General features: G+C 46.3%; 1 protein-coding gene across 1 annotated transcript in view; it reads left to right on the plus strand.

Moving 5' to 3' along the window:
• The window catches only part of LOC146172586 (tubulin delta chain-like), a 65,474-nt gene extending 58,900 nt beyond the window's left edge, over positions 1–6,574 (plus strand). Inside the window, exons 4-6 of the mRNA XM_084585975.1 lie at positions 1,558–1,807; positions 2,777–2,941; positions 6,204–6,574. Of these exons, the coding sequence (XP_084442101.1) occupies positions 1,558–1,807; positions 2,777–2,941; positions 6,204–6,574 (786 nt within the window). The remainder of the gene's footprint in view (positions 1–1,557; positions 1,808–2,776; positions 2,942–6,203) is intronic.
• Positions 6,575–24,626: the final 18,052 nt, after the last annotated feature.

A 24,626-nucleotide genomic window follows, 5' to 3' on the forward strand; every position in this document is an offset into this window, starting at 1 on the left:
CTTGCTCGCATCACATGCGGTGAGAGAGTGCGATCTAGAGAACGCCAGGAGTGCGAAGTGCGTGAGGACAGGAGTGAGCACTCGCCCCTTTCTCCCTTGCCTTACGGCGCGGTTTGTGTTGACGCAGCTGCGGCTCAAGGTCAAGCATGGCCTCTGAGATCACCCTCGCGCGCGTGTTAGAGAAACGTGCGCGCGGAGGTGATCTCGGAGGCCATGGGTCAAGCATGGCGTTGCGAGGCCGAAGCCGCGGCGCCGCTGCAGTGCGCGGCGTGCTGACGGTGCCGCCATCTGGCGGAGCTCGGCTGAAGCGGCTGCTGTTCAAGGTCAAACACGGCGTCGGCCGGGGATACGCGACGCTCGAAACCTGGCGAAACCCGGCGCAGTATCGCAATAAAATCTTGTGATTATGCATGCTCAGTGAAAGTCACATTCTAACATCGAAGTTGTGTACACTTTGTGATATCTTCCCAACCACACAAAGGTAGTTTCATGAGAATATCAACTGAAATATGATCATTTAATAATGGAGGCATGAACATCTCATGGGTGTACAAAAATGACACTAGATATTGAGACCTTTCATGAACATCCTATATTGATATTGCTGGTTGTGGGCCATGTACTCGCGCTAGGCCTACTCGTCATGAAACGGGCTGGTAGTTTGACACCAATTAACATATTTGGCCAAGCTCATTGCTGTTGCCAAGGGGGAACATAAAAAGTGTGGCTTCTTGTTTTCCTTTTTCTAACAAGGTTAAGCTACAGACAAGCACAGCTGTTCAGGCTGTTCACTCATGAAGATTCAAGCTTCTCGCTCGTCCTCTGATCTGACCAAAACAGATCGAAGGACCATCCGCTGATCAGTTCCGTCAGTGTCGCAGAGTCGAAAACCTCACACTACAGTGACAGGTAACTGTTGGTCGTGCTGGCATCGTCCATGTAATGTGATAGATGAGTGCGTCGATATGAACCTAACCATGCACAAGCCCACTGCGACTGCGCCTTATTCCAAAGAAATCATGCTTTACTCTATATCGCTTTCGTGCGGTAACATCTTCATCAAGCATTTCTGCATGGCGAATGACCACTGTGTCAATCGTCCACGAAAGAAAGAGAGATGTGTCGTTTGATACTGCAGCCTGCCTGCATTGCAGACGACGCTTTGCCGCGTATCCACTGTGACATCACATGAGCATTTAGAAATGGCAGTCGCTCTCGGTTGGAGGAGGTTTTCGATTCCGATTTCTTTCGCATTTTTTTAGTATGCGCTGTGCACTAGGCATTAAAGCTTTGCGAGTAGAATCACCGACCTGTATATTAATCACAGAAGCATAACACAACAATACATTTAATAACCCTGTCATTGCCCCTTTAAGATGCACTTCTTTGCACCAACTTAATGCACAACTTAAGGTTTAAGCAATTGTCAGAAATGAACTTTTATGTGTCGAAACTAGTCAGATGATGTTTATAACTCAAGCGCTTTGTGTGTGTGCGTGTGTGTGTGAGCAAGTAAAAAAAGTGAAATAGGCATACACGTGAATCTTCCTTTTGCAGGTGGTGTGGCCGTGCAAGTCAGGGGAAGCGGCTGTGCAAGCTTACAATGCACTGCTGTCCCTAGCACACTTGCAAAGCTCTACAGATGCCCTTCTGGTGCTGAGCAACGATGCCCTGCACAAAGTGGTCACCAAGCGGTGGGCCATACGCAATGCCTGTATGGCTGACATGAATGTGCTGGCCGCAAGGCAGTTAGCCTGCCTCCTGCAGCCAAGCCAAAATGTTCGCGGGGGGCTGAACACCCATTTTGGTTTGTATTTTTAGGCATGGAAGATTTGGAATAGTAATTGACCAACAACTCAATAGAAAAAATTTAAAACTGTCATGGTGGCCATGAAATGTGCCCTAAAAAGAATTCAGAATTTCAGTTTTATACTGTTGCTCAATACTATTGAGGGTCAGTATGTATAGCACGTGGCTGTATTACAAAAATTCACTGTTGGTAAAAAAGGCACAACCCAAGCCAAGCACACAGGAAACAAAAAGGACAGGTGCTCATTTTGAAACATTTATTCATATGAATGGCTTGGCAATATTGTATCACTTATTCTCTGGGCAATATTTTTCTAATATGGTAGGCTTCTAAAAGTTCACATGTTTTCTGGCTGGAAGTAAAGGATACATAGAAAAGATAGCTCTTAGCATCAGTCTATAAATTTTCATCTCATAGCTCTTGCAGCTAGTGCCCACCCTTACTGGTAAGTTTTGCAAAAGAAAGCTATTTTAAGTATTCATTTTTCTTACTTGAACCGGTATTGATGCTAGGAAGTCACAGTCAGGTTTGCTTCTTTGCATATGCATTGTGTCTTCTACCCATTGGCATAGTTTTATGTTAGCAAGCACTATGATCTTTGTTGGCAGCCAACCTCAGCAGCAGTGCAACTGTGAGCTACAGTATACAACCAGAATATGTTAGCCATAATAACTAAATGCCGACATGAATGTTCACTTATGGAAGCACCTACTAAGAGGCTTTGGACAAAACCAGAGTGCACGACCTTTGACCTTGAAGTAGTAGCAATAAGAGCAGGCCAATCATTTTGTTATTTGCTCAGTACAACAGGTTTCTGATAGCCCATGACAGTTCGGTTTTGACTCCAAGGCTTTTCAGATAGTGGAGTAGTGGAGAGTTTCGGGAACAACAAATTTACTTTATGCATCTACAGCTTGCTATGAAGCTTGGGTAACCTTTGACATTCGTGATTTTGATGACATGCAGGTGATTTGGCTTGTCAGCTGGGATGCCATGGTGCTCTCAAGCAGGTTAGCTTGCTCCAGGTGCCACAAGAAGCCCCCACATCAAATGCGTTCAGCTGCTCTACATGGCCAGGCCTGATACGAGGTCTGAGCAGGATGCACCGCTGCAATAGTGTCACTGATGAAGGTAAAGGAAGGGGCAAGCTGTCATCTTAGCTGGTTGTCAGTGAACTGTTGCATTGTCATTCCCTATGCACTGTGTAGGCATGGCATTGATGAGCTGTCGCACCTTATGAAAGATATGCAATAATGACGTAACGAGAGAATATTCTGATCGAAACCTGTAGAGGCCTGGAGATCTCTGAAGACTTGACAATTTTAAGTGCGAAAGCTCTTTTTGAGAGGCATCTTTGGAGGTTATGAATGTTGTGCTGTGACCTCTAAACTGATAGGTTGGCCTAAGATCACACCACGTGACACACCACATCTGTGCCAGCTGCCCCCCCCCCCCCCCATGCCAGCTCTTGCTGCTAACTTATCATGTGACTGTTCCTCTACTCACCATGTGACTTGCAGTAGCGGGGCAGCTGTGCTTACTTTCAGTGCTCACTCCGGCGTGCCCCATGTTGCCATGGAGGCTGGACAGAGTAATAGAAAGATTCAGTGCAGAAACGAGGCTGCATCCGATCACCTGCCAACATTGCTCAATGAGCCAAGGCACTAATAAAATGGCATGCTAAACTTAATAACCTTGGTAACCAAGAAAATTTGAGGTATACAAATGGCTGAACAATAAAGTTTATTTAAGCAAAAATATGTTAACCCTTACTTAACTAGAGCTTTTGCTCACCTCACTAGGTACAACACTTAAACCGTTGCCAATTTTTGTTAAGAACTGTGAGCACAAAAGACATGCAAACTGTTTATCTGAAGTTGTATATCATTCATCCCATCCTTTAAAGCAACTAGTAGTGATGCTGATTTTGCATCTTTCATTGGAATGCTTCACTCAACATACCATGAGTTGCAAAACATTTATAGCGCAACATGCAAGGCATTTCAAAAGCACAATGGATTGTAAACGTTTGCCACATATGGTATATGTTATTCCAATCAAGCATGGTGTGCACACATGTGGATAAAATCTCAACCTAATTATATTCTCATACATGAGGAAAACTTCTGCCTTTGAATAGTGTACACTAAGCTTTTAGACCCTGCTTATCAAGTCTGCAGTACCATGTCTTGCAGAGACTGCAAAATGTCTTTGAAAAACAAAATTAAAGATTTACTTCTGCACAGTCATTGGAGGGACACAAAAACCAACATTTTTTTCATGCACTAACCATCCAACCTACTGCTGATATGCAGTTTAGCATGTGAAATCAAGTCATTATTCAAATAACTTTTTGTTTGCTCTTTACAACTCTTGATTTCACTTCCTCTGAAATGTGAAGAGAAACTGCCAAAAAAGTAGATTACAATTGCTTGCCACATGAAGTAATATTGCTAATAGATTATTCACCTGCAAGAAAACAGGTTTGAAGCAGCACAGCAATCTCAGTTATGAGTAAACGTAGGTAGTCCCAAAGAAGCTTTAGTGCTGAGCTATGCCTGACAAAACAGTGTGCTATGCTGTGTGAAATTATTAGTCCAGCATGTTTGCCTAGAGAACCTGAAATGGTGCAGATGTGTAGGCTGCACATCAGGGAGCCGTATTTGATACGCATCTGAAAGCTTTTCTGCACACCCGCCGAATGCTACGCTGTCTGTGTTGATGTGGAGAAAATATTGGATAAGAACATCAAAAACAGCATCATCTACACAGATTCATTAAGCGTCATCAGTGCAATAAACTCCAAAAATGCTGTTCAACCACTGATAGGAAACATTATACACAACATAGTAAATATCACAAGAAGAAAACATACTATCAAATTCTTCTGGGTACCCAGTCATGTTGGGATAAAGGGTAATGAACGAGCAGATATATGCGCAGCAAGTGCGAAAAATTTACAAATAAAGCAAATCAACATGCCACACAGAGACGGAATGAAGTTAGTACGTACGAAATTACGAGCTAAATGGCAGGCTGATTAGGAAAGCGAAGCAAAGAACAAGCTTCACTCCATAAAGCCCATATTAGGAGAATGGCAATCATGTGAACATCAGAAACGTTTCATTCAGGTAATTTTATGTCGTCTGCGCATAGGCCATACGCACATAACACATAACTTCTTACTAACGAAAAAAGGCAAACCTGTATGTGAAATGTGTGGACATGAGCTAACAGTAAATCATATTTTAATCTCATGCTCACAACTCGAGGAGCACAGGAAAAAATATTTTACTGTATTTTACAAAGAACACATCCCATTTCATCCCGCATTGCTTTTAGGCCAAGAAGCACTTGTTGATTTTTCACTTGTTTACGGATTTTTAAAGGGAGCTAATGTTTTAAACCAAATCTGAGCATCATTACTGTAGCCACTTGATCGTCTAACCTTGCGGTTGGCGCATGATAGCCACAGTTGCTTATGCGCCATAAAACTCCATATAACTAACTTTTCTGCACACCCTCAAAAGCAATGGCTTTAATCGCTTACACAAGTAGCACATTTGAGAATAATCCTTGGAGGCACCTTTTATGATATACATTTATTCTGTGATCGATATACACTAGGTTAGCCAAAATAAAACATTTCTATGGTTCCATACATGCAAGAGCTTTGAGCTGCAACATCCAGCTATGGCACACACTACTAAAATGTTTGAGAATGAGAACATATTGCATAACTTTTTGTATATAGCTTCTAGTAGGTCACTGATCATGTTTTATGCACTAAACAATTTCTTTGACATGTATTTTAACTCAATCTTAGTGCAGCTGTTTTTTATTGTTTTCGTAATTCAGTACTCTCTTATTTTCAATGCAGCTTGAAGTGTGATTCAACTCGATACATTTCTCAAAAAAATCGAACAAGGAAATCGCTGAGGACAGCCTACTTGGTTAAATGTACCTTCTAGTTAAATGTAACCTTCTGGTTAATGTAACTTTTAGTAATCACTAACATCAATGATTGCATCCAGTAGATTCCAAATCAATCATTTAGTTCTGATCAGCTGCTCCTTGTAACTGTCTTGGAGACTGCTGTATGCATACTATTTTCAAGATAGCACTCAGCCCAGAACATGTTTCTGTTAGAAAGGGACATTCATTTTTCATGAAGCATGATTGCATGATCCTATTCATTGTGTGTTGTATATTTGTGTATTTAGTTCTGTTTCATGTATGTTCACACATTGGTTGCTTTTCTGCTGTGTGCTTATAGCACAACTTATCTTTTGAATAGTTTAAAATGCTTTTCTGGTCACTGCTTTTTGTGGCGGGCTCTTTCAAAGTATTAGCCAACTATGTTCCCCTTTTTCTCTTCTTTTTATCAATGCAGGCATCCGTGCTGAGGGAAAGCCACCTACCTGCATTGCTTCCCTGGCTGTGGCACGAGGCGAAGGGATGGTAGGCCTTGATTTCACTGACCTCTTTCCCCATCGTGCCCCTTTTGTGGAGCCAGGCCACGACATGAACGTGTGGTTTCATCGCCATAAATTTCTGGGTACCATTCGTGTCCTGCTGCTGGCAAGCAACAATGATGCCTGTGTGCCACAGCTGGACTCATTGGTCGAGACAGCGTGGACTCTGTTCACCCAGAAAGCCTACCTCCACCACTATGAGTCCCATGGGCTGCAGGCTGACGACATCAAAGATGCGTTTGTCCGTGTCGAACAGGCTATTGCAGCCTACAAAGCTCTGTCAAAGTAGCTTGGATAGATATCATTGGCTACATGCAAATAAAGGCACACTGTTTTGTGTACAGATTTGGTTAGCAGGTTGCACCAATGGTATATAATATTTGGGATGATGGGCCCCATGCTTCCTTCCTTTATTTCTTGCTTTGCTCACACTCAAACACTCTTGTGACTTTTAATATATTGATTTATGTTTATTTTAATTTTTTTGTTTATTTATTATGTTCAATTTAGAATAATGGTTTATGTGTGCACTTCAAGGTACACTTGTCTCAAAGATCACTGCATTCGGCTAAAGCATATTAGAACATATGCTCTTAAGTTTGTGAAACATATATTGTACATTCAGAGCATATGTTTAACCTTTTGAATGTTTTTGCCATATGAGTACTGCGCTGAGTGTTAGCGTGTCAAACATTTTACACCGGCAGTGAATTTTTTTTAGAATACTTCAACAGTAAAAGGGTTAAAAATGCATAGTCATTAACACTTATAGTTTTATTTACCTAAAATGACTTGTACCTTATTGTATCAGTGTAAAATTATTGTCTGTGGCTGCCCCTTTTTATATATTTATGGTTGAATTTGTCACTAACTCACGCCATCCTTTTGGAAGTGTGAAATTAGTTTTTTTTTTGCATTCAGCACTCATGCTGTGGCAGCAGTGCAGGATTTTGTTCTCTGATCTGTAGAGTCCTCTGATCAGTCTCACCTGGCAACAAATAGCAGAAATATTGTCTAAATGAATAAGAGGGCATTTAAAGCCTGCAATTTCTTTCACTTTTAATATACGTATCTCAGCATTCAAATTATCTACTCAAATCTTCTGTGTGCAGTTATCTGTTTTTTTTTTACAATTCACAACTTTAAATAAAATATGTCTTTTTGGGGTGTGTTCCATTTATAGGTTGCATTGTGCAATGCTTTTTATTCTTAAGCTGCAAAACCAACCTTGAAAAGAGCCAGGAGATGATGGTGTGGTAATGTTTACACTATTTAACTACCTTTATTGTGTTTTCCTGCTTAGGGCAAGTGTTTGTTACAGTAAGGTTCATTCAGAGAGACCTCTCAGCAACAATGACAGTTTGCTCTGCTGAGAAACAACCAGTAAGGGGAAAAGTGGGACCCTACTGTTTAAAATAGAATTATGCCCCAAAAACACTGAGCTCAATAATCAGTTTACATTTCTTTAATGTATGATACATATTACAAAGGAAGGTGAAGCTCTTATCCACTTGTAAAGCTATGACAAAGACCTACATTATCAACAATGTGCTTCATTAAGCCAAGATGCAAAGATTGGTTTAAGACAATACACAATATTGCCAAGGGGCAGATGTAAAAGATTATGCGAATGATTGCCTGACTGGGCCGATTTCCCTGCAAAAATCTGCAGCAAAACACATAGCAATGACTGCTTTTTCAAACACTTAGCACTGCACAACATAATGCATAGAATGTGGGACAGTACATAGTACAATAGCACAAAACAGCAATAAACTTGCTTTCTGTAAACATGCAGCTTGGCATGGCTAAAATATGGTAATGTGCTCACATTGTTGACTGCTAACAGAAACTAATAAAATAGATGTTTTGCTTATGTTGAACAGGTGCAATGTAATGTGTAGACCTACCCAAGTGTCTCATCTCTAGGACTGAGAAGTAGGAATATATGTGGTTTGGTTTTGTGGTGCTCTTAGCCCTTTGGAGCTTAGAGTCTCGGAGTCTGCCACCAAGGCTCAGTGGTGCTTTTGTTCATTCATAGGTGCATGTCAGCCATTGCAACCATGTTAAGTGGCATTCACTTTCTTATTACTAGGTGCATGTATACTCAAATCACATTCAAGCATGTCACACACAATGTTCCTGTACTTCTAAAAATTAAAACCCGGCAGGCTAATTTATTTTGTGCTCAAAACTGCAAGCATTTGCGTATCTAAAAAAATTGAAATAGTGATTTAACATGGCTAGCACAGTTATATATGAAGAAGCAGCATTTAGCACTTGTGCGGCAGAGATTTGCTTTGGTTAGATTTGTTTGCCATATTTAACAAAACATTTAGTGGGTGCCTTAGGCTTTTATTAGGATCATCATCATCAGTAGCTGGACTACATACTGCAGGGCAAAGGCCTCTCCTGTTTATCTTCAATTAACCCAGCACTGTGCTGGCTGCGTCCTTAACCCCTGCGAACTTTTTATTCTTATCCGCCCATCTACTTAATCTCTGACCGACTCTGCATGCTTCCTTTCTCAACATTACAGCTACCATTTTTCGTTCTATTCCTCTCTTTGTTGTCCTCAACTTAAATTAGAACCCTTTTTTTGCCTCCACATTTCAGACCCATAGGCGAGTACCAGTAGGATGAAACTGTTAGAAACTTTCCACGTGAGTGATACTGGTAAGCTGCTAGTCATAATGTGTGAGTGTCTTTCAAGTGTGCTCCATCCCAAATTTATTTTATTTCCCTTTCTTGATCTGGATCTGCAGTCACTACCTGCCCTAAGTAGACATATTCGCCTACCACTTCCAGTGCTTCGCTACCTATTTTAAGCTGCGGTTCCTTTACCAGGCTGCTTAACATTAGTTATCTTCTGCATGTTAATCTTTAGGCCTACCTTTCTCCTTCTGTGTAGGTCATTAATCTTTAGTGGCAACTGGCAACTGGCGCAGTGGTTACGGCGCTCTTCAACTGTTCCCAAGAATGCTGGATCGAATCCCGGCCTTGGTGGCCGCTTTTCGATGGAGGCGCAAAGCAAGGTACCTGTGTGCTGTGCGATGTCAGTGCACGTTAAAGAATCCCAGGTGGTCGAAATTTTCGGAGTCCTCCACTATGGCATCTGTAATAGCCTAAGTCACTTTGGGACATTAAACCCCACAAACCAAACCAATCATCAGCAAATTGCACACTACTGAGATATTCTCCATCAGCCTGATTCCTGCTGTTAACATTTCATATCTGTGAATACATCCTCTGAGCAAAGTGTAAATGGCATAGAAGGATTGCGTTTCTTTACCTAACATATTTCTTCGTTGTAATTTTATTACTTTCTTTATGCAGAACTATGGTTGCTATTAGCCACTAAAGATATCTTCCAGCACTTCCAGATATATCACCTAAACCCCAATTTTGCTCTGCCTGCACAACTGCTGAAGTCCCGACTGAGTCAAATGTTTTCTTGTGGTCAATGTAGCTATGTATAGGGGCTGATTATATTCCTAGCACCTTTCTATCCAATTGCTCATAATATATATATATATATATATATATATATATATATGATCGCTGGTAGATAATCCTTTCTGAAATTCTGTCTGACCCTCTGCTTGAAGTCTAAGGTTTCCCTGAACCTATTAGTGATCATCTTAGTAAATACCTTACATGTAGCAGATAGTAAGCTCATTCATCAGTAAATTGTCATGCCCCTAGTGTCCCCTTATGAATAAAGATATTAGCATTCTTATATCATTTCAGTACCTTTTATGGTATCAGGCATTGCATGTACAGGGTAACCAAGTTTTCTAGCATGATGTCCCCTGTCCTTCAACAAATCTGTAGTTACCAGACCCTCTCAAGCTGCTTTCTCCCTTTCCATAGTTTCCAAAGCTTCCTAATCTCGACCTTCATTACTGGCAGAATTTCTAATTGCTCTTCACTAATGCCAATCTCAGTACTAGTATTGTGACAGCTTTGGCTACTGTATACGTCAGTATAGGGCTTGGCTACCTTGATTATCTTGCCCATATTGATTACCTTGTCTATATTAGTAGTAAAATTGCCTGCCTTGTCGCTCTCTGCATACATCTGATTTTAGCGTATGCCCAATTTCCTCCTCACTGATTTCAGGCGACAACTGTTCTTTAGAGCATGCTCAATTTTCTTCATGTTATATTTCGTTGTGTCAAATGCATCTCACCTTTGATTACTTTCGATAACTCTGCCATTCTATCCTGGATGTTGGGTTGGATGCTTTTATATTTGGATATCTTTTAATCAACTCTATTGACTCAGATATTTTGCTTGTATCCTCTCTAACTATCCTATAGCCGACTTTTACCGCGCACTCAATATTATCTCTGAAATTATGGTTATTTGCATCTGGGCTAAGAAGGTCCACTTCTCCGGTTAGTGCTGAATATCTATTCTGCAGCGAGATTCTGAATTTTTCAGCTTTTGCCTTATTATTAATTTGTTGATGACTTATTCCTGACTAATCTGTGTTGTTCCATCTTCAAATCCAGATGAATTCAAGACCTTATTATTCTGTTGTCACTCTATCAAACCCTACTGTTTATTTCTACGTTCTGCACAAGTCTAGGATTACAACATATTCCTAGTCTTCCCTATAAGGCTTTCTCATGTCCACTTCGGGTTCTTCCGCTTACTGAAGAAGGTGTTCATGATTTGTAATTTATTCTGAATGTTCAGTGAAGTCCACTAATAACTCTCCCTTTATATTCTTGACCCAGTGCCATAGTTGTCTACTGCCTAGTCTGCAGCCTGCTTTTTGCCTACCTTAGCAGTATCGTACACTGTGTTTTACTTTCCCCATTGCTGATAGTTCATCTTTGTAGAAAGTTTTGACTGTTTGGTCAGCATGACTATATGCAGATGTGGTGGACATAGACGTAGACGGCGCCCGTTTTTGCTCTCCTTGGCGCGGCCTCCCATGCCGGGGTCTCCCGGCGGCCCGCCTGGTTAGCTTGCCGTTTGGGGTGCTGTCGTCAGTGGCGCCCACAAAACCCCCCTTTCTTGAAAGGTTTGATCTCACAGGTCCAGGCACTCTGGTCGCTTATAAACACGTCCCCTTTTGGTGCTCGTATCCCGCAACGGTTGCAGGTGTCTTGCTGTACGTCTTGCTTGTCCTCTGTCGGTTTGTACAATGTGGGACCTTGGTTCTGATGTTGGCTGTGTTACCATGCCGTGTGATGCAGCTCCAGTGAGGATGCGTACCGCTGTGCCAGGTGGTAAGCGCTCTTGGCTCCGTACCTTGTGCCAGGTGTCATATGATCGTTTTGCACGAGCTCTGTATGTTTCATTATTTTGTATGAATTCGCTGTCGTCCCACTTTGGGGCTAGCCGCTTCGAAGTGGTTGGTACTGTGGTGTTCAGACGACGACCCATTAAGAGTTCTGGTGAAAACCCTTCCACGCTGGGTGTGGTTCTGTAGGCAAGCAGCGCTTCGTGTATGCTGGAAGACTTCCTCAAAAGCTCCTTTGCTGTCTGCACAGCCCTCTCAGCCATACTGTTGCTCTGCGGGTAGTAAGGGCTTGAGGTTATGTGTGTGGCTCCCCAGTGATGCACTAGTTCTTTGAACTCTGTGGAAGTTTACTGCAGCCCATTGTCTGTGCGTATTGTCCATGGAACACCATACCGTGCAAACATTGGCTCCAAGACTAGGGCTATGTTTTTTGTAGCTGTCCTCGGCAGCTGTTCTAAATCGAAAAATTGGGAGTAGTAGCCTACTACTACAACATACTGCCGCAATGTTATCTTACTGGCGCCGCCAAGTGGCGAGCTCGGGAGACTGGCACGCGCTCGTCTTCTTCGCTCTCGGTGCTGGCCCGCCAGTCGGTTCCATGCCTGATCTTGCTGGTGCTTTTACTTAGTAAGTAAACCTGCTGAACCAGTTTCACTGGCTTTTGTGACATTTTGGTGGAGCTTCTGGGTAGATCCCGTGTACAAAGAGCCTCTGGCTGCCCCCTACGCCCATCTACACACCATGGACAGGACACCTGTGCACAAGGCGAGCCGTCGCTTGAGAGGCTTAGCACCCGAGTGTGGTCGTCTTGTTTCCCCACCGCGAACCACTATGACTACAGCGGCAATTCCGACCACTCAGCTTCCTGTGAGTGCCCAGCAGCTGATCTGCCATACTCCACGCATGCCCGCGCCGTTTCATGGCGACAAGTTCGAAGACGTTGAAGACTGGCTGACTAGCTACAACCGGGTCGCTGTTTAATGCCTGGGACGAGGAGCGAAAATTGCAGAATTTTTATTTCGCACTAGAAGATGCCGCCAAGATGTGGTTCGAAAACCATGAGGCTACCATTTCCACCTGGCAGGATTTCCGGCGGCAGCTGCTCGCAACATTCGGCAACGATGCAAGAAAAGAGATGGCCGAACTCGCTCTACAGTCCCGAGCACAGCGGCCTAATGAAAGCGTCGCTATGTTTGTGGAACAAATGACTCGCCTTTTCAACCGGGCGAATCCGTCCATGTCGGAGGTAAAGAAGGTGCACCACCTTATGCAAGGCGTCAAGAAGCTGTTGTTCGTTGGCCTTGTACGTGACCCTCCCACATACTGTTGCTGATTTTATGAAAGAAGCAACAAGCATCGAGCGTGCCTTGAATCAGCGATTTGTACATTTTGATCGCTCTGCGAACATCGCTGCCATAGACTTCCGCTTGCCAATGGCCGCAAACGACAGGGAAGCCCTTCGCGAACATATCCGAAGCATCGTGCGCGAAGAGCTGCAAAAGGTGCCCTCTCTCGAACAACATCCACGTGTTGGGGGCATTTCGGATATTGAGCGCGAAGAGCTCCGCCAAGTAGTGCCATCAGCACCGTCACCCCAGCCGCCTGCGCCACAGATCATGACGAACAGCGACGTGTTGCGTACCCCTGCGCCTGAACCATCGGCACCCTGCAACCCTGCTCCTCTCACTCGTCCTTCACCCCAATATCCAGTTTCGACTGGTATGCCTGAAGCTCGACCACCCGTTCGAAAAGCACACGCGTGGCGCAGGCCGAACAATCTGCCTTTGTGCTTTCACTGCGGCGAAGCCGGTCACGTTCTGCGCCACTGCCCGTACCGTCGGATGGGCTTGCGCGGATTTTCCCCGGATGCCCCTCGGCCGCGCTATGGCGAACGACCTCTTGACATCGACCAATACCTCAGCGACCACGTCCCACCTGCGTCCCTCCAGTGACGCCAGTCCAGGTCACCACCGCCTAGACAGTTCTCAACCAGCCGCCGTTCTTCCCTCAGGCAGTCCCCAAGTCCGCACCTTGAAAAGTGAAGACGGCGACCCTCGTGAGTAGGGCCGCCATCGATGGACACTACGACCAACATCCTCCGCTCACCGATTCGATCACACAGGCCGACCTCCGACCCTTCACTCCGACCAACAGTCCGACCACTTTTCGACGATCGCCGAAGCTTTCCTCCAACGCCCCCAATCGACGCACAGCACGACCAACGAGTCCGACGACCTCCCCACGATCACAGAAGCTTACCTTCGACGCCGTAATTCGACGCAACGAACGACCCGTCAGCCCGATGATCGCTGACACACCGCACTTTGTCGATGGTGAGCTACATTCCGCCGAAATGCCGATCGTCGTTGATAAACACAACACGACTGCCCTTGTAGATACCGGCGCTGGTTTTTGCGTTGAGTCCTGGCCTTGCTACCATTCTGCGAAAAGTCCAGACACCTTGGCACAGAGCCCCGATACGGACAGCCGGAGGGCATGTGGTAACGCCGCTCGGAGTGTGAACCGCTCGTGTCGAGATTCACCACGTAACTTTCTCGTGTTGCTTTGTTGTGCTAGCAGAGTGCTCCAAGGACCTGATTCTCGGCCTTGATTTTCTTAGAGAAAATGACGCAATCATCGACCTCCGTGACTTCATGGTGACTTTTTCCACTCACCGCGCAATTTCTGACGAGTACAGACAGCACAGCGACGACTACACAGGCAGGCCAGTTTTCTGAGTGTGCGACGACCATGTCACTCTACCTTCACGCACCAGCATGTTTGTTACAGTGCAGTGCGACCCCCCCCCCCCGCATTTCAAGGCCTCGCGGAAACGAACGTGAATATTTATTGTTGAGCCCACAAGTCTGCATCGCCTAGGGGGTCTTTGCCTTGAGAAATAAACGAACTGAACTGCTTTTAACTAACTTTAGTGCCGAATTCCGCCTTTTAACGCAAGGTACAGCTATCGCCTAATTTGATGAAGTCAGTGCGCCATCCGCCCATTGCGCCCTTTCGCTGGCCAACGAGAACCCTCCCGAGAGCACTGGACATACTGTTCAAACTGACGTGAATCCTGCTTTGTCTCTTACCCGGAAATGCCGCCTTCAAGCAATTCTGGACACTTACCGTGACTGCTTTGCCGTCACTTCCAAAGTGAAACAGACGTCAGTAACCAAACATCGAATTATCGTTGATCCCATCGAGCGCCCTACCCGCCAACACCCCTACCGTGTATCGCCGAAAGAACGAGAGGCTATTCGGGAGCAAGTTGATGAAATGATCCGCGATGATGTGATCCAGCCGTCCACAAGCCCATGGGCCTCACCAGTTGTGCTGGTCACTAAAAAGGACGGAGCACTCAGACTCTGCGTCGATTATAGGAGGTTTAACAAAATTACGAAAAAGGACGTCTACCCACTGCCTCGACTCGATGACTCGTTCGACCGACTTCGCCACGCCCGATACTTTTCATCGCTCGATCTACGCAGTGGGTACTGGCAGATCGAAGTCGATGAACGTGATCGAGAGAAAACTGCAGTCATTACTCCTGATGAACTGTATGAATTTAAGGTGCTTCCAATCGCTTTGTGTTCCGCTCCCGCAACCTTTCAAAGAATGATGGACACTGTCCAAGCTGCCCTGAAATGGCAGACGTGCCTCGTCTACCTTGACGACGTTCTCATTTTCTCTGCGACCTACGAGGAGCACCTCAAACGATTGACGGCCGTGCTAAATGCCATCCGCGGGGCCGGACTCTCACTAAAACCAGAAAAATGCCACTTTGCATTCCAACAGCTCAAGTTCCTGGGTGACGTGGTGAGTGCTGAGGGAAGTAGCCCTGATCCAGAGAAGACGGCTGCCATAGCTGCTTTTCCGACCCCCACTGATTAAACTTCCGTGCGTCGGTTTTGGGCCTCTGCATATTGCAGGAGATTTGTGCACGACTTCACCCGAATAGCGGAACCATTGACTCGTCTAACAAATGACGACCAGCCTTTCATCTGGGCCGACTAGCAGCAAAGGGCCGTCGAGGAGCTTCGCAAGCGCCTTCAAACAACGCCCGTACTTGGCCACTTCGACGAGGAGGCCGACACAGAATTACATACCGACGCCAGTAACGTTGGCCTCGGTGCAGTTCTCGTTCAGTGGCAAGAAGGCGTTGAGCGGGTGATTGCTTACACTAGCCGCACCCTGTCTCGTTCCGAAGCGAATTATTCTACTACCGAAAAGGAGTGCCTTGCAGTTGTGTAGGCGGTAACAAAATTTGGGCCGTATTTGTATAGTCGGCCGTTTAGAGTGGTCAGCGACCATCACTCACTCTGTTGGTTAGCGAACCTTAAAGATCCTTCAGGCAGGTTAGCCTGCTGGAGTCTCCGCTTACAGGAGTTCGACGTCACTATTGTGTACAAGCCCGGCAAGAAACACAGTGATGCTGAATGCCTATCCCGAGACCCTGTCCCGTGTTCTTCAAGCGAAACAGATGACTCCGTCTTTCTCGGCGCTCTCTCGACGCCAGATCTCGCTCAGCAGCAGCGAGACGACATCGAACTGTGGCCCCTCATCAATTATCTCGAAGAAACCGCCTCATCGCCGCCTCGCTTCTTCACGCGTGGCCTGTCGTCGTTCTGCTTGAGTGACGGCGTCCTGTATAAGAAAAAACTACTCTTCCACAGACATTCAGTATCTGCTGGTTGTCCCAACGCCGCTCCGTACCGACGTTTTGCAGGTATGCCACGATGAGCTTTCTGCCGGACATCTCGGTTTTTCGCGCACCTTGGCACGAGTACGACAAAAGTACTACTGGCCCAAGCTTGCCGCTATGGTTCAGTCGTTCAGTGCTATGTTAGGACGTGCCGTGATTGCCAACGTCGGAAGACACCACCTGTCAAGCCGGCCGGCCTGCTGCAGCCTATTGTTCCTCCGTGAGTACCTTTTCACCAAGTCGGTATGGACTTGTTCGGGCCATTTCCTACGTCATCATTGGGCAACAGGTACATTATAGTCGCCACAGATTATCTAACCCGCTATTGTGAGACGAAAGCTCTTCCCAGCGGCACGTCTACTGATATTGCGAACGTTTTCATCTTTAAGATAGTCCTTTGTGACGGTGCCCCTGCGATTGCTTTAACTGACAGAGGCACGGCATTTACTTCAGCTCTAACCCAGGAAGTGATGCGACTCAGTGGCACTTGTCATCGCAGAACAACAGCTTACCACCCTCAGACGAATGGCCTTACTGAGCGACTCAATAAGACCATCACCGATATGCTTTCTATGTACGTCGACGAAGATCATAAGAACTGGGACCAGATACTACCGTATGCAACATTTGCTTATAACACCGCAGTCCAGGAAACGACCCGCTTTACACGTTTCGTTTGGTGTACGGTCGCAAAGCTGTCACCATGCTGGACGCAATGCTACTGCCAGATGTTGCCCACCCATCGATTGCCGGTCCCGACCAATTCGTGCAGCATGGCGAGGCCGCTCGCCAGCTGACTAGACTGAGAGTCCGGACACAGCAAGTTATAGATTCTCGATGGTACAACCTTCGTCACAGGGAGGTAATTTAGAACCCTGGCGATCAGGTTTGGGTGTGGACACCTGTTCGCCAGCGAGGTCGCTCCGAGAAGCTTCTGCGGCGCTACTTCGGCCCGTACGAAGTACAACGCAAACTCAGCGACGTAACCTACGAAGTGACCCCGCAAGGAACTGTTCGCTCATCCCGACGGCAAACACAATCGGAAGTCGTACATGTCGCCAGGATGAAGCCCTTCTACTCCCGCTAGGTCAAGCTACGTGTGTTTTTTTTCTTTGCTTCCTTTACCTACTTGATGTGAACGCGCATCCTCGCCGACTACTGTTATCCTCGACCTCGCCGCTCGGCATCGGGACGATGCCTTTTCCACCGGGAGGGGCAATGCCGCAATGTTATGTTACTGGCGCCGCCATGTGGCGAGCTCGGTAGACTGGCACGTGCTCGTCTTCTTTGCTCCCGTTGCTCGCCCGCCAGTCGGTTCCGTGCCTGACCTTGCTGGTGCTTTTACTTAATTGTAAGTAAACCTGCTGAACCAGTTTCACTGGCTTCTGTGACAATACTCTTTCCCCTCCAGTGTGAAGAGATCCATGCCGACTGGTCCCAAGGGTGTGCTGGCAATGGGGTTAGAAGTAGGGGTTCTGTTTCTGGCTTCCTGTGCTCTCTGTAAGTTGGACACTTTTCCACGTAGTCTTCAATGTGCTTGCCTATGCCTGGCCACCATATGCATTCTCTTGCCCTCGCTCGGCACCCCGTTGTGCCCAAGTGGCCTGCATGGAGTTTTTCCAGAACCTCTACTCTGATGTCTGGCAGGATGATTATTCTGTCGCCTTTGAATAGCAGACCATCAACGAGCGAAATCTCACTAGCCACCTCGACGTAACTTTTCAGGTCAGGTGACAGCCCATGCACAGTTGGCCATGATGTAGTGCAGAAGGTAGCCACCCTGGAAAGTGTTTCGCCTGACTGGATGCTTGCCCTGATTCTGTCCAGCATTTGGTTTGAAGCAGGGAGCTGTTCAAGTGTTAATTCTTCAAACTCGCGCACTGCACTCTCGAGAGTTTTCTTTGCTGGTGTCCCAGGTGGCTTCCAGGACAGAAGGTCAGCTGTGTACAGCTTTTTGCCGGGAGTGTTGGACACGGTGTAGTCATACTCCAAAAGGCGCATCCTGAAACGTTGAAGGTGAGGACTCAGCTCATAAGTCGTTTAGTCGTCAGCAGCTATAATAACGGCTTGTGGTCCGTTTTCACGTGAAAGGATGATTCCAGCAGGTATTTGCGGAAATGTTCAGAAGCCCGTGTGATTGCCAGTGCCTCCTTTTCTATTTGGGCATATCTTTGTTCTGTATCCGTAAGGGAGCATGATGCATATGCCACAGGTAGGAGCTTTTCGTGCGACTGCTGTAGAAGTAGAGCCCCAAGATCATATGAGGAAGCATCCACAGACACTGTGTGAGGCGACTGAGCATCGTAGTGAGTGTGAATCGGCGTCCTGCTTAAAGCTTGCTTGAGTTTGTCAAAACTCTGCTGCTGTGCTGGGCCCCAGTGCCATTCGGCGTCTTGGTGGAGCAAGTCTCTGAGAGGCTTCGTAAAGTCTGGAAGAAATTTCGGTAGGTGGCTTGCAGAGCCCAACCAAGACCTGACTTCTGACACATTACATGACGGGTCGAGCTGAACTATGGCCCTGACCTATTCCGGGTTGGCGCTGATTCCTGTTGAGTTTACGACGTTTCCTAAGAATGTTACTTCTGTTGTCAAAAGGAGCACTTGTTGATGTTGAGGGTAACACCTGCACCTTCCAGCTTCCTCAGCACCAGCAGTACGTTCCTCAGTTGTCTTTCTTGAGACAATGATGTCATCTTGTAGACAACTCACACCATCTAGTCCTTCGAGCACACGGAGCATTTCTCGTTGGTAGAACTCTGGTGCTGTGCAGATTCCGAAGGGAAGCCTCAGGAACTGGAACCTGCCAACTGGTGTGATTAAGGTTGTGTATTCGCGAGAGTCCTTGGACAGTGGCACCTGCCAGTACCCTGCTTGTGCATCTAGGCAGCTGAAAACTGTTGCCCCTGCTAATTTTGCAAGATACTCGTCCACCGTAGGCATGAGCACACGTTCGCGTATTATTTGTTGGTTGAGTTGACCATAGTCCATGCAGATGCGCAGCTCATTTTTCTTTTTTCGTGTGACAACCATTGGAAAACACCACTCGGTAGCTCGCTCGATCATCTGGATGACTCCCAATTTTTCCTTCCTTTCTAGTTCTTTCTTCACAAGTGGAAGCAGTGGAAGAGGCACGCGTCTAGGATAACTGACTGCGTATAGCTCAGCGTCCTTTTTGACTTTGATGCGGTACTCAGTCTTCATGACTAAAAGCCCAGACGTTAGCTTTGGGTATGATGCCAAGAAGTCGGGGACATCAGTTGATTGCGCGAGGGTTTCGTCTAGCTGAAGAGGGCGCTGTAGAATCCCAAGTGATTCTATAGCTGGTCGACTGAGCAGCGGTTCTTTTAATCCTTTGATGATGAAGACTACCTCTTGGACTTCCGTGTTGCGCCAGGTGACTGCTGCACCGATGTAGACAACAGTGGCTATCGCTGTCTGGCCTGGGCCTATCAACAGCTGTTGCGTTGACTTGATGGGTCCCATGACGGTTCTGTCGTATGGTCGTGTGCGATTTCAGTCACATCCGCGCCGGTGTCGACCTTGAAGGTGAAAGGCAAGTTGTTCACGGTAGCAGTAATCCTCCACGGTGTGTTCACTCCCACTTTGATTTCGGCTAGATATAGCTCTCTGAGATCTTTTGGTCGTTGTCGGATACTCGAGGTCTCGTCCTTCGGCTTAGACATGCAGACGCGGGTGTAGTGGCCTTTTTTCCCACACTGGTTGCACGTCTTGTCTATCGCGGGACGCTGTGCGTGTGGTCATGCACACCACCACACCACTTGCAGCGTTCGTCTCCCGTCTTGTGTGTACGTTGAGGGCGCGACTAGAAATGCCCCTTCGCTTCGTTCTGGCGAGTTTTGACATTTGTCTGGCCGCGAACTTCTCCCATGTCGGGAGCTGGCTGTTCGATGGAGCGAATTTCCTTGTGTTGAAGTTTCACGCTCTCTGAATTGTGGGCAGCTGTGATTGCTTTTTCGAGAGTGAGTTCTGCATCAAGTTGAAGGCTCTCGCCGAGTTTTACGTCTCGCAAGCCGATCACGAGCCTGTCCCGAATCAGTTCGTCTTTGAGAGTTCCGTAATCGCATCTTTCGGCCATCTTGAACAGTTCAGTCGCAAATGCGTCGATGTTTTCATGCTGCTCGTGTTTTCAAGATTAAATCGCGCTCTCTCATAGATGACATTCTTTCGAGGTAGGAAATGCTTTTCAAAAGCACTCGCCACGGCGGAGTATGATGCCATCTGTTCGTCTGTCAGTTTCAAAGCAGCGAGCACGTCCTCTGCTTCTTCGCCCATGGCGTAGAGTAATGTGTTGATTTGCGTCGTCTCGTCCTGTCCTGTCAGACCAGAGATGAGTCGGTAGCTTTCCCACCAGCGGTGCCATCGTGTCCAATCTTCGGGCTTGCGGAAATCGAGCTTTGTCGGCAGTTCCACGGTTGGTTGGTTGTACAACTTTTAATTCCATCGGAAATGGGCTTCTTCTTCCCCCTCCCCGGGAACGCGTGCCGGGGAAGACGGGAGTCGTGCGCCCGCGGATTAGAGGCTGGCAGGTAGCCCTTGGCAACAAGCGAGCGGGTTGAACGTCATTCTCAGAGTGCCGCTCACGCGCTCTTCGTTCGCACCGCGAGTGTCTGGCATGACGCTGCGGCAGCTTAGATTGGGCTCGCTGTCCTGGGTGTCACGCTAGGGTCCCTAGAAATATTGCTAGGCTCTCGTCCGCCGGCTGCGGCGGAGGCGGCCGCTGAATGATCGCTGCGGTGAAGCGGAGTGCCACTGCCGACAGAGCAGACGACGCGTGCGCCCGTGCGCTTCGAAATGCATTCGCTGCATGCTCATTGTAAGGTACCTTGTACATGCGATGCCGCTCTTAAGTCTTTTATTTCAGTTTAGTCGTAATATTGAATTCGCAGCCGAGTTGTTGGCATAACCACAGATACGATTTTTTTTTCGTGAGCATGCCCCTGAGCCGATGTAGAAACGAAGCTGCTTTTTATACCCTATTATCCTGCTGAAGCTACCGCCGTGCCGTATTGTAATGAAGACTTCTGAGGATTTTGTGCAAACAATTGCGCTTGCATGGAGGACTATACTAGACGCACATTCTAGGCTCCAAGGACCATGTGTGCGAGCAACAGAGCGCTGTTGCCGGCGTTTGCATTCACGCTATAGTTTCATCTTAACTTCTTCGGATGTTTAGCTAAGTTATAACACGTATGTAGAACTAGAAACTTTCGGATGCATGCAAAATTAAAGCACGCAAGATGGGAACCCGAGCCTTCAAATTGCACCGCACTTCAGGCAAACTGCTGATAGGCATTCTTTGGTGCTTAGGAAGCTTAGTAGCCACTCATCAGAGTATGTCATCACTTTGTAGACTTGCGTTTTGCAGTCTCTAAAACATATTTTAACTGCCAGCTGTTGAGAGGAAGGGCACTAACACTTCTTTCAAACTCTGTCCTTGTTCATTTTCATTTTTCATTTCACCTAGAGCTTTTACCAGCTTTGCCACTTTGTCCTTCGTACGACAAACTGCTCGAGACTTAAAAGTCTGTTTCTTAATTTTTTCTTCTTCTTGACAGGGTGTTCTGAGTTAACTTTCGCAAGTATTTGCAGGCTATATGCATGCTGCATCAGAAATATTGGTACAGTTCGTCGCAAATTAAGTAACGCCCATTGTAGGAGGGAAAGGTCTTGGTAATAGGCTTCAATCCGCTGCAAGGACACAAGCTGAGTTTCGCAATGTCCTGAAGAAGATTAATTACCTCTTCTGTCGACTTTACAGCTATCTCCTTGACTTTGTTTCCTCGAATGCACACAGCAGCACTCATGCAGCTTCACCTGTATCACTGCGATGGAACAGAACTCGCCGATTTGCGTAGATTGCCTCCGTTGATTCGTCCTCGCTTGAGTGGCACTATGCGAATGTTAATTGCTCAACATCCGAAAGATTGACATTTGTCCGCAGTGGCGGTGGCATACAGCCTTCTGCATTCCTGGAGCAGGCTCGAGTCACACGATCCACCACCGCTGTATTCTTCAACTGGCTCCACTGATGCTTCAGGATCAGTGCGATTTTTTTCTCTGCAGGTCTCCCTGCTAACTGTTTTTGCTCGCACAAGTTGCGCTCCTTTCTCTTGAGAGGCAGGAGTTTCGACAAGTATTTTGGAGTGTCAGGAAACAGCATTGAGAGGGTATCCTTCGTGAGTTGCGTAACATCCCGGGGAATCTCAATTACCTTTACCTGTCTTAAAACAATAAAGCAGGGTTTGAAGTGTCGCTCACAAACGTCGACACTAACTTGTTCGTGTTACAGTAATGTGAGGGCAACCCTGATCCGGACCCTCCGATATTTACATATACCGATATTTATATCAACGTCCAGGATTTCCTGTCTGCAACTCACAAAATAATGAGGAAGATATTCGCCACTTGTGGGTTTTCCCGCCACTGAAGCCGACAATATCGGCACCTGACGGCAGTGGGCCTTTCACCGAGCAACTCTTCTTCGTACATTGCTTGCACGCAAGCGCCTTATCATCGTTCTCTCTTGAACTTTATAAGAACACAGCCAACCTATTTTCTTTCATTTATTACGCCTTTTTATTTTCGCTTTACATATTTCTTTATGCTCTAGCTGAGGCAATAAACAATGTTATTGCCTTTGCCGCCGCGCTTGATGTTGCGCTCCCACTCTTGCCTCTTTCTGCGTCTTTCGGTGTCCTGGAGAGAGAGCATTTCACCTTGCACGAGCACTACCCGCTCTTGCACCCGGGCAAGAAACACGTGCTATCACGCTTACCCCGTTTTCTGGACATGACGCGATCACACATCCATAAAAAAGGCACACTTGCACACATGCTAGCTAATTTGGGCGCATTCCAGCTCGCGAGCGAAAAGAAGTGCACGTGGTGCACTTGCTAAGATAGCTAAGAAAGCGGAAGGAAAAACAACGCGCGCATGTTGGGAGTCGAACCCATGACCTCCGAATATCGCGTTCAAGGGCTCTTCCAACTCTTCCAACTTCCGCTTTTTATACAATATTCTTTATCCCGAAAATCACCATAAGACTAATTCTCAAATACTAACAACCGAACATAAAAAAAGAAATCCCCAACGTTTGCCTTGGACTCGTAGACTGTCAGCCCCTTTAAAACTGTAATCACGAGCCCCTCATTTTCCTTTCAATTATCTGCATTACAGCTTGCGAAGTTCTCGGTTCTGGACGTCTGGAGGTCGGAAAAGTAGCGTAAGTGGGTTCTCGCACAGCTGCTGCCCTCCCCAATGATCACGCGCTACGTAACGCTCGCGGTGTAAGATGTACACATCCGCCGCTAGGGGCAAGGGTGGCGCTGGTGAACTCTCACAGGTTTCGTTTAGTCAACATAAATACCCAAGCAAGCGGAAGGTTGGACAGCCGTCGACGTAGCTCAGTTGAAAGAGCACTGGACGCGATATTCGGAGGCCGTGGGTACAACGCCCACCATCGGTGCGTTGTTTTTGCTTCCGCTTTTTGTATATCATTCTTTATCCCGATAATCACCAAAAGACTAATTCTCAAATACCAACGACCAAACATACATAAACAAAATCCACAATGTGCGCCTTATACTCGCAGACTGCCAACCCATTTAAAACTTTAATATTAAGCCCGTAATATATATATATATATATATATATATATATATATATATATATATATATATTAGAAGCGAACAGTCGGCGAGCCCAAGGAAAGCATTAAGGATTATACTTTGTTTTTAAATTTTTTGCTACGGTAATCACATAAATAAGCAATGTAATCTGTTTAGGGGAAAGGTAAATAAACACAATGTAGAAGGAAAGGCAACGTGCCGATGGCGGGAATCGAACCCACGACCTCCGAATATCGCGTCCGGTGCTCTTCCAATTGAGCTACATCGGCCGCTGTCCTACCTGCTACTTTCTTGGGCATTAATGTTGTCCGTATACGAACTTTTGTTTGTATATATACATATACCGGGTGTCCCAGCTAACTTGAACCAAGGGGTACAAAATAATATATTTGAGGTAGGTAAGTCAAACCAATTGCATTCAACTGCCAGCCTCCTTGGGCACTACAGGCAATTTTTGTTTTGCAATTACTTAATTAGCTAATTATGCTAATCTATCTAATTTATTAAACATCGACTTTAGACCAAACATGTAAATTGGAAAGTTGTAGAGCACCTTCAGAAACCCTCATTTCATTAATTGCGATAAAGTCTCACGTGTATCGTATTTTGCGGGCTGAGAAGAAAGCCCGCGAAATACAAATAATACCACGTGACTAGTGCATTTGTGCGCCGCGATTGTGGTGCTCTCAGTCGTGGTTTGAGCGAACGAAATCAGCTGCGGCCGTGTCTTC

The sequence above is a fragment of the Amblyomma maculatum genome, unplaced genomic scaffold (genome assembly GCF_055883805.1).
Source record: "Amblyomma maculatum isolate TAMU_Amacu unplaced genomic scaffold, ASM5588380v1 scaffold_13, whole genome shotgun sequence".
Lineage (NCBI taxonomy): Eukaryota > Metazoa > Arthropoda > Arachnida > Ixodida > Ixodidae > Amblyomma > Amblyomma maculatum.